Source organism: Astatotilapia calliptera, chromosome 7 (assembly GCF_964374335.1).
Source record: "Astatotilapia calliptera chromosome 7, fAstCal68.1, whole genome shotgun sequence".
NCBI lineage: Eukaryota > Metazoa > Chordata > Actinopteri > Cichliformes > Cichlidae > Astatotilapia > Astatotilapia calliptera.
Window position 1 is genome coordinate 47,678,179 of NC_137428.1, and position 13,571 is coordinate 47,691,749.

Sequence of the window (13,571 nt, forward strand, 5' to 3'; positions counted from 1 at the left end):
TTTCACTTTCCTTGCGTGACACGTTTTTTGGTTGTTTTCCTATACAAACCTATGTATAAAAACAAAAGCCTATTGGTTAGCATAAAGTGATGCAGAGAAGAAATGTATTTTTGTTAGATTTTACTCTCACTTATTCCACCTTTTGTCCCAGGGAAGTGGAAAAAGAGTTAACTTTGGAATTAATATTGAAACATTAGGCGCAAATTATGTTTTAGAGTAGAAACATCTGATGAGTAGCAGTTGTGCTCAAAAGAGTTGTCACGCTGTTATAAACAGACAACACTGGAGTGCGCTAGCTCTTTATGTTTTGTGTTTACATCCACTGCCTACTGACCAATCAATACTCCAGAAAATAGCATCATCATTCCTAGAAGATCCCTTGGACCTCTGTAGGGAGAGAAGGAGGGAACGTCATTCATCGAATGCAGTTTAACTTTCCTTTTGTGACACTTTCTTGGTTGAATAATTTCTTTTTCAAACCCATGTACATAAACAAAAGCCTATTGTTTGGCATAATGTAATGCAGATATCAAAGCAGGGAGATCAGTGCATAAATGGCAATGTACTCAATCAATGTATTTTTGCTAAAGTGTACTTTCTATGTCATTTATCCCACATTTTTGTCTCCTTTGAAATGGAAGAAGAGTTAACTTTGGAATTAATCTGTGAACATTTAGACACTGCAAATTATATGTAACAGTAGACAGTTTCCCAGATGAGCTTCATATATACATATAGATGTTTAGACAAATTTAGTTCTCAATTTCTTCTTTCTCTTGGCAGCAAGCGATATTCCAGTAATTTAATTTAATTTAAAAAGAAAAACACCTACACTGTACTTGTTGACTTCATATAAAATTGTGTATGTAAACTAAACCTATGTTTGAATTATGTTTTTTATATATCATCTTTACTCTCAAACCCTTATTCAGCACAGAGTTTGCAGCTGAGAAAATAAAAAATAAAAACTGTTGGGAGCAGGTTAGGTTTATAATAAGCAGCGCACGCTGATTGATCCTTTTATTCACTTTATTTTAAAGTGGACATGAAACACTACATGTAGGGGAGACCGGGGATAGTTGTAACATTTTTGACATTTCTGTCTGTAAATTGAAGCTCTTTTAAAGTATGTTATTTGTATGTCTATGGGGATATATTCTGTGTGGGTCTTTAGTGCTAATGTTTTAGCCGTTGGCTGTAATGTTAGCTAGTCTGGGTCAGTTGTAACAGCAACAGTCTGGGTTAGTTGTAACAATGCAAATGTTACAAGTTGCCACACTATTACTTTAACTTATATTAAACAAGTTGGGGCAACGACATCAGCAGAGAGGTTCACTGGTCGCATTTGTATATGCAGTTAATGGTAAATGGTAAATGGCCTGTATTTATATAGCGCTTTTCTAGTCCCTAAGGACCCCAAAGCGCTTTACATATCCAGTCATCCACCCATTCACGCACGCACACATTCACACACTGGTGATGGTAAGCTACATTGTAGCCACAGCCACCCTGGGGCGCACTGACAGAGGCGAGGCTGCCGGACACTGGCGCCACCAGGCCCTCTGACCACCACCAGTAGGCAACGGGTGAAGTGTCTTGCCCAAGGACACAACGACCGAGGCTGTCCAAGCTGGGGCTCGAACCGGCAACCTTCCGATTACAAGGCGAACTCCCAACTCTTGAGCCACGATCACCATTGGCAACACAATTCCTCCACTGTTTGTGTTCCCACACATACATTATGCAGACCACTGTGTCAGAGATGGACCAGTAGGAAGTACTGGTAGTGGAAATAAGTCAGGATGGGTGCAAGAAACAGATTTCCTCATCTTTCTGAAGCACTTTGCAAACCACACCAAGGTAAGCCATGATAAAAAGTAATGGAATTGCCATGCTGGTGAACAACTACATTTTTTCAGCTTCATTGTTATGTTCAAAATTGGTGCAAGAGTTGTAAGTTATAATGCCCACTGAGCCAATGAGGCCAAACTCAAGGAAGACCAACCAAAATGAATGAAATATTCAGTTGCAGAAATTTCCATAATTTGTCTTTTTTTGGGGGGTTGGAATATGTTCAAAAGCTAGATTTCTCCATTCTGTCACACACACACAGCTACATAAATGGCTCTAAGTGCATTCATGTGTTGAATAAACAAAGATTACATGTTAATGTTTTGTTAGTACCCTTATTTCATTGTGTTACATTTCACCCCAGGATATGTTACAACTAACCCAGACTATGGGGTTAATTGTAACATTTCACTCTTCGTGTTTGAGACCATACCATGCAATGGGTAATTGTGCTGCAGAGAAAATAGCTGCACTATTTAATAGCAGAGACATGTAAATACTTTGCATTACATTTTGAATCCACTACTTTAAGTTTGATGAGTTTAACTGCAAAGCAGATAATGCTATTACAAATTGAAATAAAGTAGAAAAACTTACTTTTTGGCATACAAATCACTTTTTTTCATGTTAAATTGTCTGTGTTTGACAAAATATGCTGATTTTTCACATGTGATAGCAGAACTGAGTTGGGCATGCACAGGATGAGTCACATCATTTGAAACTTAGCCCTGATTGGAGAAATTGGAAGTGTTACAACTGACCCACGTTACAACTATCCCCGGTCTCCCCTAATAATTATTTTATAGAAGAAAGCTGCAGCGCTAATTTCAAACAGATGAACACTTTGAATATGAGACAGGATAATACCACAAAAACCCAGCATTTATTACTGGCTGAGCCTAATTAAACTGATGTTATGCTTAGATGTCAACAAATGCATCGGTGGAGGTTCTCCATCCTTTCTTTGAGTCAGACCAGTGATCGACATTCAGTTTGAAACCACAAATGGGGTTGGGTAGGTTAATTCAGCAGCAAAATTACTACTCCTTCTGCTTACCTATCCATTTTGATCAAATTTGGTTAAATTATACACACTAAATCTGTAAAACCAAATACTTATTTAATTCTGATTACAACAGCTTAATATTTCAAAACCGGAGGTTTCTTCCTGTTAAAAGGGAGGTTTTCCTCCCAAGTATTGCCCCACTAAGTGCTTGGTCATAGGGAATCGTCTGCTTGTTGGGATGGCCAATACTTCAGAGCAGCCATTGCCAAAGAATACTGCAGTCCACTTGAAAAAAATAAAAAAACAAAAAAACCCTGAGGCCCACCGAATCTTAAATCTTCACTCTGATCAAAATACAAGATAAAGTGATGAATTTCCTTGAGAATTTAATTAGAAAAACATCAACATCATAGGCTGTTGGTTATAAATTGTTAAAGCAACCCAATCATATGCTAAGTGATAAGAGCAATGTGTGACCCACTAGCCAATGGGACACAAAAGTAAATTTAACTTAAAGTAACATCCTCCTATTAACAGTTTTAATTCACTTTTATATAAATCAATGAATGTATATAAATATGAAATTGTACATACTTGTAATTTCAAACTGCAGATTTGCACCTCACACTTTGGGAGCCCCTGCTATAAGGGGAACCCCCCAACCCTGAAAAAACCCTATATGATTTTGAACTTGGGCACAACTTGGGTGTAGGCCCAGTAAGTAATCACTGTGTTCAAGTTTCACTGTTATAAGAGGAGCAGCAATGTGGATTATGGAGGGATCAATGGGCGGACATCTTACCATTGCATAGCTTCATCAGTCTTTGCTACATCACGTTAACACAGACAATTTAAATACAACTTACGGTCTTATGTCACGATGAATAAACCAATATGAACTAAATGTTGTTTGTAATTCTTAAAAAATACATGCAAAGGCCTTTGACACATGGCCTGAGGAAATTCAATGTCACTTCTAGAATCAAGTCTTTTAATATCTTCCACATATCCCGCTTTGCACACTGATGCTACAAATGGAATGAAACCTCAATACTTCAACTGTTTTGCTCTAACCGCTGGGTAAATTTTAATAGTTAAAATTATATAGTTACATCTTCGATTATTTAGTACTTCATTTTTGTTTAAAGACACAAGCTTTAAAAAGAGATCCTGAAATTCCTCATAAAATGCTGTGAATGCAAACTACTCTTCGTGTATTCAGCTGCTAGTTAGGAGCTGTATGCCGGCCTGTTTTCAATGGTACCCTGTGAAGTACCTATGATCTCAAAGAGGACCCAAAAACAGCACTGTTGGTATAGATAGTATTGCGAATGAGTATCTAATTCAAAAGTAATTTTCTTAGTAACGATTACCTTCCGAATATTGATTTTTTTGTGACAACCCTGAAGGGATCCTACCTTCCCAAACACAAACATGAGCACGTCGGCAGTGTTTCAGGTAGGTCTCAAAATTTGTGGCCATCTGAACTTATAAAAGTCTAATAAAAATAGTGCTTACGGTGTTCCTTTCTTCAGTTTAAATTCCCCACAATCAAATTAGGACATACTGGTTAGTAAAATGTGCAAAGACCCAAATAACTTCTCTAAAATCAGTCTGATCCAGGGTGGAATTTGGCCTTTGCTTAAAGAAAAGCTACTCCACTTTATATTACATTAAATAAACAGAAACAGCCACTGTGGGGAAAAACATTACATTTACAGAAAATTAGAATATTAACCTTTGGTTTAAGTTAGTGAGCTGATAACCAGCTTTATGTGACCTTTTATCCTGATGTTGGTAAGTGATGATGAAAAGTGCCCTGGGTATGTTGAACTTTCCCTGTAGTATAGGGCCCTGCTCTCAATGGGCATGTATTGCTGCATTTGTTTTCCCCTAGGTGGTAGAGCAGGTCACCTACTATTCGGAAGGTTGGTGGCTAGACCAGTCTGTGTGCTAAATATCAGTGGGCAAGAGTCTAACCCCAAGTTGCTCTTCCATGAATCAACTGGAGTATGAATGCGTGTGTGTGTTACAAAGCACTTATGTAGAAAGAGCATTAAAAAAAAAAAAACATTGCTCGTGTGAATGAGGCAAGTTGTGTAAAGCGCTTTGAGCGCTCAGAGTAGAAAAGCACTGTAAAAGTACCGGTCCATTTAAATGTATTCTTTTTTGTATTCGGTGTTTGGCCTGTATTTCAAGTGCATCTCTAAATCTTAACATACACACAAAAAGACAAACAAACAACTCCCAATTTAAACGGTTTTATTAATCCAAAAGTGTAGAATTTATGCCACCAGAGCAGAAGCTGTAGAGGACTCACTGTAAACAGAAAGGGGAAAAAAACATTAGTAAACAAAAACCTTTGACTTAAAAACAAAAACCCATTAAATCTTCATATATTTTTTTTTTGGGGAACAAGTATAACCATCTCTTTCCTATTACTCACTCATGATTTTTACTTTGTTGTAATTATTTCTTTATATTCAAAATTAAGTTCATGTTGGCCACATAAATTACAACATGCTTAAAACGCCACATGTGCAAACCTACAAAACTACAGCTGAATAAAAAGGACCAAGTTGTCTTTTTAGAACATCAATGTGTCCATCCACACTAAACCACACATGTACACAAATAGTTTCACTGTGTGAAGGGGACTGGCAGAGACTGCACCAAGTAGCTGCTCTGCTAATTTACCTCCAGTTTTTCTCTAGCACAACAGAAATATCAATACTCCTAATAAACAATGAGGAGCATGACAATGAATTGTGCACTTCCATGTATACACTTAGTGAACATTACAATACAGTTAAACGATTAGTGTTGTAATAAAAACTACCATTTGTGACAATTTTTTTTTGATAACAAACAGGTAACCGACATGCAAAAATGTAATTTTCCGATCCAAATAACAAGAAAAGCATCTCCAAAGCATCACAGATACATACTACTTCCAGTTGGGGGCCAGTACTCTCTTGGTCTTGTAGTAACGGGCCAGCCTGTGGATCCTGCTCTCAATGAGAATCAGGCGGAACTTGGCATCCTTGTCCTGCAAATATAACAACAACGTGTTGCATTCAATTCCCATTATATTTCAAATTGCTTGCATTCCAAAGAATAAAAATCCTTTAAACTGTTGATGACAACATCAAAATTACATTTTTAATTTTACATGGAAAACAAACTTATCTTCCAAGTTATGCTATAGGATCTTGTTCCAGGTCATTGGCCTAGCTTTGCTGTACCTTTCTGTTTCTCTCCAGGTGCTTCCTGACCGCCACAGCCTTCTTGATGAGGTGGTACAGATCCTCTGGCAGGTCAGGGGCCAGACCCTTGGACTTGAGGATCCTCAGAATTTTGTTGCCAGTGACAAAACGTACTTGGGCAACACCGTGGGAGTCCCTCAGAATAACACCTAGAAAGGTTTATAGACATGATAAAACTGAAACAGGCATGGGATTTTGCCAACAAATTAAGTTTTGCATAAATCTGCCAAAACAGTCTTAAAACAGATTAAAAAAATTCCAGAGAAATGAAGACTGCATATTGATTCAAAAGCAAAACTAAAAAATTTTCAAAGTGAGTAAATTGTGTTTCCTGGATTTATGTAACACAAGTGGCATCTGGCTAATGTAATTTTCCTAAACAGAGAAAGAGTTGAAGTTTTCTCTGAATGGCATCACATTTTTTTGTCACTGATGACAAGTCATTTTATTCAATGATTGTTTGCACAGTAAGATAAGTTGGCAATAATCTTTGTAGGACTTTTCCAAACGTTTTGATTTGACATGAGTTTCTGTGGACCCTTGAGGCCTGTAGCTATCAGTCAATAGGAAAATTTATACCTGCTCCATCTCGTCTTTACTTTACTCACAATACAGACAATCTATCCTAATTTGTAAATATCAGAGAAAACAACATACACTTCTTATTGTATTATAATGGCTTAGAATGACAGTGTAAAAACTTAAGACTAGACAGTGTGTAATACATCTGGTTTACATTGCACTGAAGCTCAGAGGACAAAGAACAACAAGAACATGATAACAGCAACCCCAACGTTTACAATTATGAGAAATTCTGAATTAAAAATTACTGCAGAAATTTAGCATAATGGTATCAACATCATGGTCAGCCAAATATCTGAAAGGGCATCTAGCACAAGTAATGTGCAGCCAAACGTTTTTAAACTGCTCAGCAATATCTGAGTCTGCCAAAAGTTGTGAACTGAACTGTGGTGATCTTCAATTATTATAGTCATGTCATGTAATTAATCTCAACATCTGCATGTTGCAGGGAAGAAAACCTAAACTAGCACTTACCAATCTGGGAAGGAGTCAGACCCTTCTTGGCCAGCTTGAAGATCTGCTCTTTGACATCATCAGATGTGAGCTTCAGCCACTACAAAAATGGGGGACGGTATTAAAATAAAGGACGCGTGTTCAAAAAATGTGCAATAATCACTTCGCTTTAGCGAAATATAATGAATGTGTACTCACAGTGGGAACACTGCGCCTGTAAGGCAGAGCTGACTGGGACAAGCCCTTTCTGTAAGCGAGAAACAAAATCCCGTTAGTAGTGAGAACTTGACAGTTTGGTCAGAACAACGCAAAAACTATCGTCAAGTCAACAGGGGAAAAAACGTTAGGCCGGGTTATGCTCGCTTCATACTAGTGCTGGCTTACCGATCATGAATCTTAACTAAATGATCAGTTCACAGTAAATTAACTTTATCAGTAAGAAGAAACACGCGTGACTTAAACTTTGCAAGTTATACATTTATATACAACATGATGTACAACTCGGGGAGTTAAAATCGTTTCGATGCGCAAATGTGCTAACTTGGCTACCACAAGCTAGCTAAAGGAGGATGTCGACTGACTGTGTGCATGTAAGTCAATTTCTCACTTTTAGGTTGAATCCCAGATTTCATTTTTGACCCCAGTCAGCCACAACATGTTTAGAAACTATCTCCTGCAAACAAAACCAGTCTACAGAAGGAAAATACCAACTTTAAAAGACAAAAAGAGAGCTCACCCGGGAGCGTGCATGCGACCCATGATGGCGGTAGAGGAAGAGAGGCCGCACACGCGACAGAAAATGGTATTTTGCGCCTGCGTCGGAAATGACGCAATGACGTAGACCGGAGTTTTGTTGACGCTACCTGACGTCAACAAAACTACCCTAGCTCAGCTTTTTAGTATCTCCCTCATTCTTCTTCAGTCTGACTGAATATTTGAGTTTGTAATAGCTGAACAACGATACCTTGTAAAGGACGCTAATTTTTATCACACTGAAACCGCTTTAGTTAGCGCCATTTTTTCTCAATTGAAGAAACTGGCCACTGACATGTGAGCGGAATTTGTGGGACACCAAGCTCAATATACATTGTGGAGGTAAACACAGACAGTGGTCCACCGCAACATACGATTTTTTCGTAAAATAGCTTCTCTTCATATCTGCAGAAATTAAGGTATTTCTCATCCAGCTGTAGTGTTATGTAGTACTGTGCAAAAATAAAACGGGAAATGGGAGCAGTAATTTAATGAAACGAGGGAACACACATGGAAATCCAGAATATAAGGCTGAAATAGAGTCTGTACAATTTCAAAGAGTATTTGTTGATCACCTCTATTCTTCACGGCAGCCTGAACTCTTGAGCAAGCTTTCTTGTAAATTCAAATATCTTCAGAAATAACTCCAGGCCTCTTGAAGGACACATCCTTTGGAATTTAACTGCCTTTTGTTCTGTTCTCTGTGAAGATGATCCCTGCTTCAATAACATTGAGATCTGAGTGCTGTGGAAATGCGAATGCCAGTCCATGACCAATGGATTGGAAGTGTGTTAGGGATCATTATGTTGAAAATGATGCTGTTGCCAATCAGATGATTTTCAGCTGGTATTACATGGTGGATGAAAGCCCCCACAATGTTTTAGAAATGGGTCACTGTTGTAACTCTTTTCTGACCTTCTCCATAAATAATGACAATGACTTAAACCAGTCATTTGAATTTAGATTCAACACACAAAGACCTTTTGCCACTGATTTTCAGTGCAGTTTGTAATTTGCAATACTTTCCCTTCATTTCTCTTAATGGCTGTAAACCCTTACATTGAAACCATTTCTCAAGAAAACAGATGTACTCCCAGATTCTTTATCAGTTATTAGATTATCTCTTTTCTTTCCAGTTTAAAGAATACCGTTTACAGATGTTTATCTGCACGTTTCCAGGTTTTCTCAAAGTATCCATAACCATGACAAGATATGCCAAGTTTCTGGTTAATAGTCCTTTAGGAATCAGCTTGTTGGAGGAAAAATACTATTTTACGCCTGTCAAACTGAGCGATCTTTGGCAATTTGCATACATTCAAATGAAGTAATGTGAGCAAAATACATGTAAATAAGACGATGGAAAATTGGTTCTTGTTCAATATGTAGATACCATACTGGTTTCCATTTTTATGCTTGAATGACTCACAGGTCAGAGTTAAGTAGCTTAAACACAAAAATTCTCAGAAGATGGTTGGGTACAAAGACTGGATTCAAATTGAGGGAAAGAGCAGGCAACATCCAAATAAAAACTTGAAAAAGCCACTCAGGAAGCCTGAAGAATTATTGTTCAAGAACAATTAAAGAAAAAATATATAATAGAAAGGTCTCTTGGGAGCAAAATATAAAGAAATTAGGGGGTAGCTCAAGACATTTGCACAGTACTGTACCTAACTTGCGCGCAAAAAAATTGAAACAATAGAATCAGTAAGCAGGTTTGTGTAATCTACCTTCAAACAAATTTCACACAAAGACCACAATTTTGACACATACGTTCCAAAAACATTTAATTTGCTTTAAGAAAGAAGGATTACAGTACACACTGATCCATTCAGGCAAGAGGTCACCAATTAGGAATAAATAACTGGCCATGTTAATACAAACTATGCTTCCTTTCTTTGTACAGCTGCTAAAAGAACAAATGAAGCCACTAATAATCATAACATGACGTTGTCTTGTGGATCTCTAAAAAACTTTTTAGAAACATTTATCTTAATTTCTTTATTAAACATTAACAACAACTTTAGATTCATAGTTAGGCAAGTAGAGAAGAAAGCAGCTAATCTCATGCTCACGATTCCTGTTCCCTTTTTGTGAAGACATTTTAAGGTAAAGTTGTCCTTTCAGTATCTGATTTGTGTCGTTTTGCCAAAGCATTCCCTCAACTAAATGTCACAAAACCTGACTTGTTCTGGACTTCACTGGCAGCTATTACCATCCAGTGACTCATGGCATTGTTACACCAGTATTAGGCACTAGGGGTGAGTGTGGCATTGCTGCCCAAAGGTGAAACAGCCTCAGGTCCAGACTCCAGAAGTAACTCAGTTCCTGACTTGTGGTTTTGAACCATCTGAAGAACGCACCAAACAGACTACCAATCAGTGTCTTCAAACAATCATAATCTTCAACCCGAGCAAGTATAAAAGCATGTTCTGAAGCTTATTATACAAATTCCCCTTTTAAGGTGTGCTGTGTGAAAACAGTCAAGTAATACCACGAGTGAAAGACCTAGTATTGTGCATTTAGTGGCATTCCACTGTCACAAAAAAGGTTGCACTCCCACACTTAGACCTGCTGTGGAAGAACTACTGATATAGCTTTATAGAATATAGATTTTTCTTTAATAAGGACATCACATTGTTAATAAAATATAACCTGTAATAAGGCCATGTTGAGCGTGAGCACAAACAAAGGCACCTTGATGAAAGTGTGGTTTGATTTACTGTCCTTTTCATTACTTTTGGCACATTTTTGGGGAATATTAAGGTCATGGTTGATTTCCTGGCGCTCTGCTCTAACCCAGAGGTATCTGCTACAAAGCAGGAAACCCTGATGCCTCCTATTTGTCTATATAGAAAATAAACAAGGAAAATGTCAAAACAAGCCCCTTTTCTATTACTTAAAAAATAAATGTGTCAGCCTATATATACTCTTCTGAAAGTAAGCCGTTTTGGTCCTCTAATATCAAAATGTACAAAACGTTACAGCTCTTTGTTACACTTTAGGAAAACTGAGACAAAAGGAGGAGATTGTTTGTCACAAAAACAATCTTGATTAGCTGTAGAGGGAAGAAAAAAAGAAATGGTGAAGAATGAAGACCAGGCTCCCCCGTTTGAAGATTTGTGAATTAGCCCGAACGATCGCCCTTTGAGGGCACGTCTGAAGGAGTTTTTCCACACATTCACGTCATATGGGAATAACCTCAGTGGCAACATAATTACATGCAACCTCATGGTAAAATTCAGCAGAATGTTGTTGCTCGTGGTATATGTTTGTCAGCAATGAGAACATAAGTATTCTTCTTATGAAATCTTAAGAATACTAATTACAACACAATTCATGTGGAAGAAATAGTTAATTTGGTTTAATAGATTTGAAAGTAAAATATTGCAGATTATTACTGAACGATCTGAATGGTAGGAAATTCATCCATAAAAGAAAAGAAGGAAAAGAAAGAGCAGTGCTGAAGTGAACTGAAAGCTGAGGTGACCACCATTTTCAAGTAAGCATCTGCTGCATTTCCCATATGATTTGAATGCAGCGCTGTTTTTTGTTTGTTTTTTGCTTGAAGAGGCAGAGTCAGAACTGTTGCTTCGGCAGAGGGAGGTGGGCAGGGGTTAGAAGTATGGAACGGCCGTTAGTTTGTACCACTTGACCGTCTCGTTGCTGAGGTCAAAGTCTTTGAGCCTGAGCGTAATGCCACCCAGGAAGTAGTTCTCACGCAGCGACTCAGCACTGAGCACGCTCAGCTGCAGCTCCCGAAGGCCCAGAGTTTCTTTGCTGTAGCCGCTGTACACCAGCTGTGGAAGAAGAGAATGGAAAAGTTAGCAAAGTGAGTGTCTTTAGGCAGCTGACCATGAAGTTCTTGGATTTCAGTACCTCAGTAGAACATCTTCATATCAAAAATAAATCTGTAAATATCAAAATAGTCTAACATTTTTACGATCATGGTTCTTAACAATGCCATACTAGATAATAAATATAGCTTATAGTATTTCCTAACCATCTCATTGAAGGTAGGATTCCTGGTTTTCCTTGAGATCTTTGTCTTGCGTTTGGAAGTCTTGTGTGGATCTGGAAGCAGGTAAGTCTTCACATACGGGTTGGGATCTGTTCCATCTTCAGAAACCTGACAGGAAAGAGACGGGTTAATTGTATGACAACAGAGAGAAATAGAAAAAGAATGAAATGACATGAACGGATCAAAACAGTATTTTAAAATATATATTTAATTCTTGAAGCCTACCAGGTCTCTGATGTGCATGACCATGATGAATAGAGTACTATTCCTGTAGGAGATTGACAGCTTCACTTCTCCTTCCACCCGACCAGAAGTGGGACTCAGTGGAGGCTCTGCAACAGTCACACGCCACACATAACTCTCATGAATCTGGATGCATGCAAATGCATTTTAAAATGCATATGCATTTTAAATTTTTATTCAATGAACCATTAAATATTTTTGCCTACAAACTCAGAGTGACTTGACAAACTGGTAAATTACTTGTCGATATTTATAAACAGTACATGGCTTAATGATAGCACAGTAATGAAAGCAAAAGCACAAACAGTGTCAAGAAAATGACAAACAGTAAATGGAAATGAAAAGTGATGGTATTTACCAGGTGCTTTGGCCATGGCATCCACACCTTCTGTCTTGTCATCCCGCGCAATTGGATGAAAGAATGTGTAGATCAGGTCACACTAGAAGAAGACCAGAAAGACTGAAAATCTATTCCTGATTACTATCATTCCAGTATACGGAGTGTGTTTGTTTGTGTGTGTGCATACCTGGGTAACCTCTGTGGAGCTTCTCATCAGGTTGTGGACATAGTTATTGAGCTCCAGCTTCCTCTTGGCTGCTACTTCTTTAATTTGGCTTCGGCCAAGCACCATTTTGCTGGGGAAACTAGAGAAAAAGAGAAGCAAGGTATGATTAGCCGATCTACTTTACAGAATCTGATGTAACACTTAGACCGGCAGTCACAACACTGATTACAAAAACAAAACAAAACACCAATTCATTATTAGGCTTACAGCAGGATGGCATTTTGGGAGTGTTAGCGAAGATTGCATCATCTCCAAAACATGATAATTAACTGGCCAGTTCACTATCTTACAGGTTTTAATTAGATTGATGACATTGTTGGATGATAAGGGAGTAAGCGGGTGGTGACAAAACTACCTTGGCAGCTTCCAGAGAGGGAAGAGGATAGTCAGTTTATTGTGGAGCTCTTGAAACTCGTCAAAAGTGCGGAAGACAAACTGTGGCTCATTCTGACCTTCCCTCAGGAGTCTCACCACATAGATCTGCACAGAGCGGAGAAACAGCCAGTTTACAGTTTGGGCAAAATCCAGTATGAGACGAAAAAGGAAAATCGAAAACAAAATGAGACTTCACTGGTGCTCACATAGTGCTTGTCTGGGTTATATCTCTTCTGAAAGGAGAAGATGGAGGCGTGGACGATGCGTCCCTCTTGTTTCAGAGTATATGTCTTCGGGGAGAAAGAGAGGATTGGCTCGTCATTGGCCGGCAGACCAGAGAATCGTAGCTGGGCAAGGTTGTGGATGAAGAAGTTGAACTTGGTGGCCACACTTCCTAGACTGGACTCTATGAGCCTGGGACAGTTAGAAAATAAGGGGAGGAAATCTGCATTAGATCA

The 13,571-nt window shown here is 38.3% G+C and overlaps 2 protein-coding genes and 1 non-coding gene across 4 annotated transcripts in view; all 3 read right to left on the reverse strand.

The window, feature by feature from the left end:
* Positions 1 to 5,102: 5,102 nt before the first annotated feature.
* On the reverse strand, positions 5,103 to 8,225 carry rps13 (ribosomal protein S13). Its single transcript, XM_026175133.2, has 6 exons — positions 7,895 to 8,225; positions 7,357 to 7,405; positions 7,180 to 7,258; positions 6,103 to 6,272; positions 5,806 to 5,906; positions 5,103 to 5,176 (listed from the first exon to the last, which is right to left on the reverse strand). Exons 1-6 carry the CDS (start codon positions 7,915 to 7,917, stop codon positions 5,143 to 5,145), a joined length of 456 nt encoding a protein of 151 aa, XP_026030918.1. The 5' UTR covers positions 7,918 to 8,225; the 3' UTR covers positions 5,103 to 5,142.
* Positions 5,499 to 5,631, reverse strand: LOC113027535 (small nucleolar RNA SNORA19). The gene has a single exon (XR_003273095.1). It is a non-coding gene; the product is annotated as a small nucleolar RNA SNORA19 (small nucleolar RNA).
* Positions 8,226 to 9,678: 1,453 nt separating the features above from the next.
* Positions 9,679 to 13,571, reverse strand: part of pik3c2a (phosphatidylinositol-4-phosphate 3-kinase, catalytic subunit type 2 alpha) — a 44,863-nt gene continuing 40,970 nt past the window's right edge. For both annotated transcript variants that reach the window (XM_026175139.2, XM_080303764.1), the window contains exons 27-33: positions 13,320 to 13,527; positions 13,094 to 13,218; positions 12,700 to 12,817; positions 12,531 to 12,612; positions 12,155 to 12,261; positions 11,912 to 12,037; positions 9,679 to 11,708 (exon numbers count right to left, since the gene is read on the reverse strand). In XM_026175139.2, the coding sequence (XP_026030924.2) occupies positions 11,526 to 11,708; positions 11,912 to 12,037; positions 12,155 to 12,261; positions 12,531 to 12,612; positions 12,700 to 12,817; positions 13,094 to 13,218; positions 13,320 to 13,527 (949 nt within the window). In that variant the 3' untranslated portion in view covers positions 9,679 to 11,525. The remainder of the gene's footprint in view (positions 11,709 to 11,911; positions 12,038 to 12,154; positions 12,262 to 12,530; positions 12,613 to 12,699; positions 12,818 to 13,093; positions 13,219 to 13,319; positions 13,528 to 13,571) is intronic.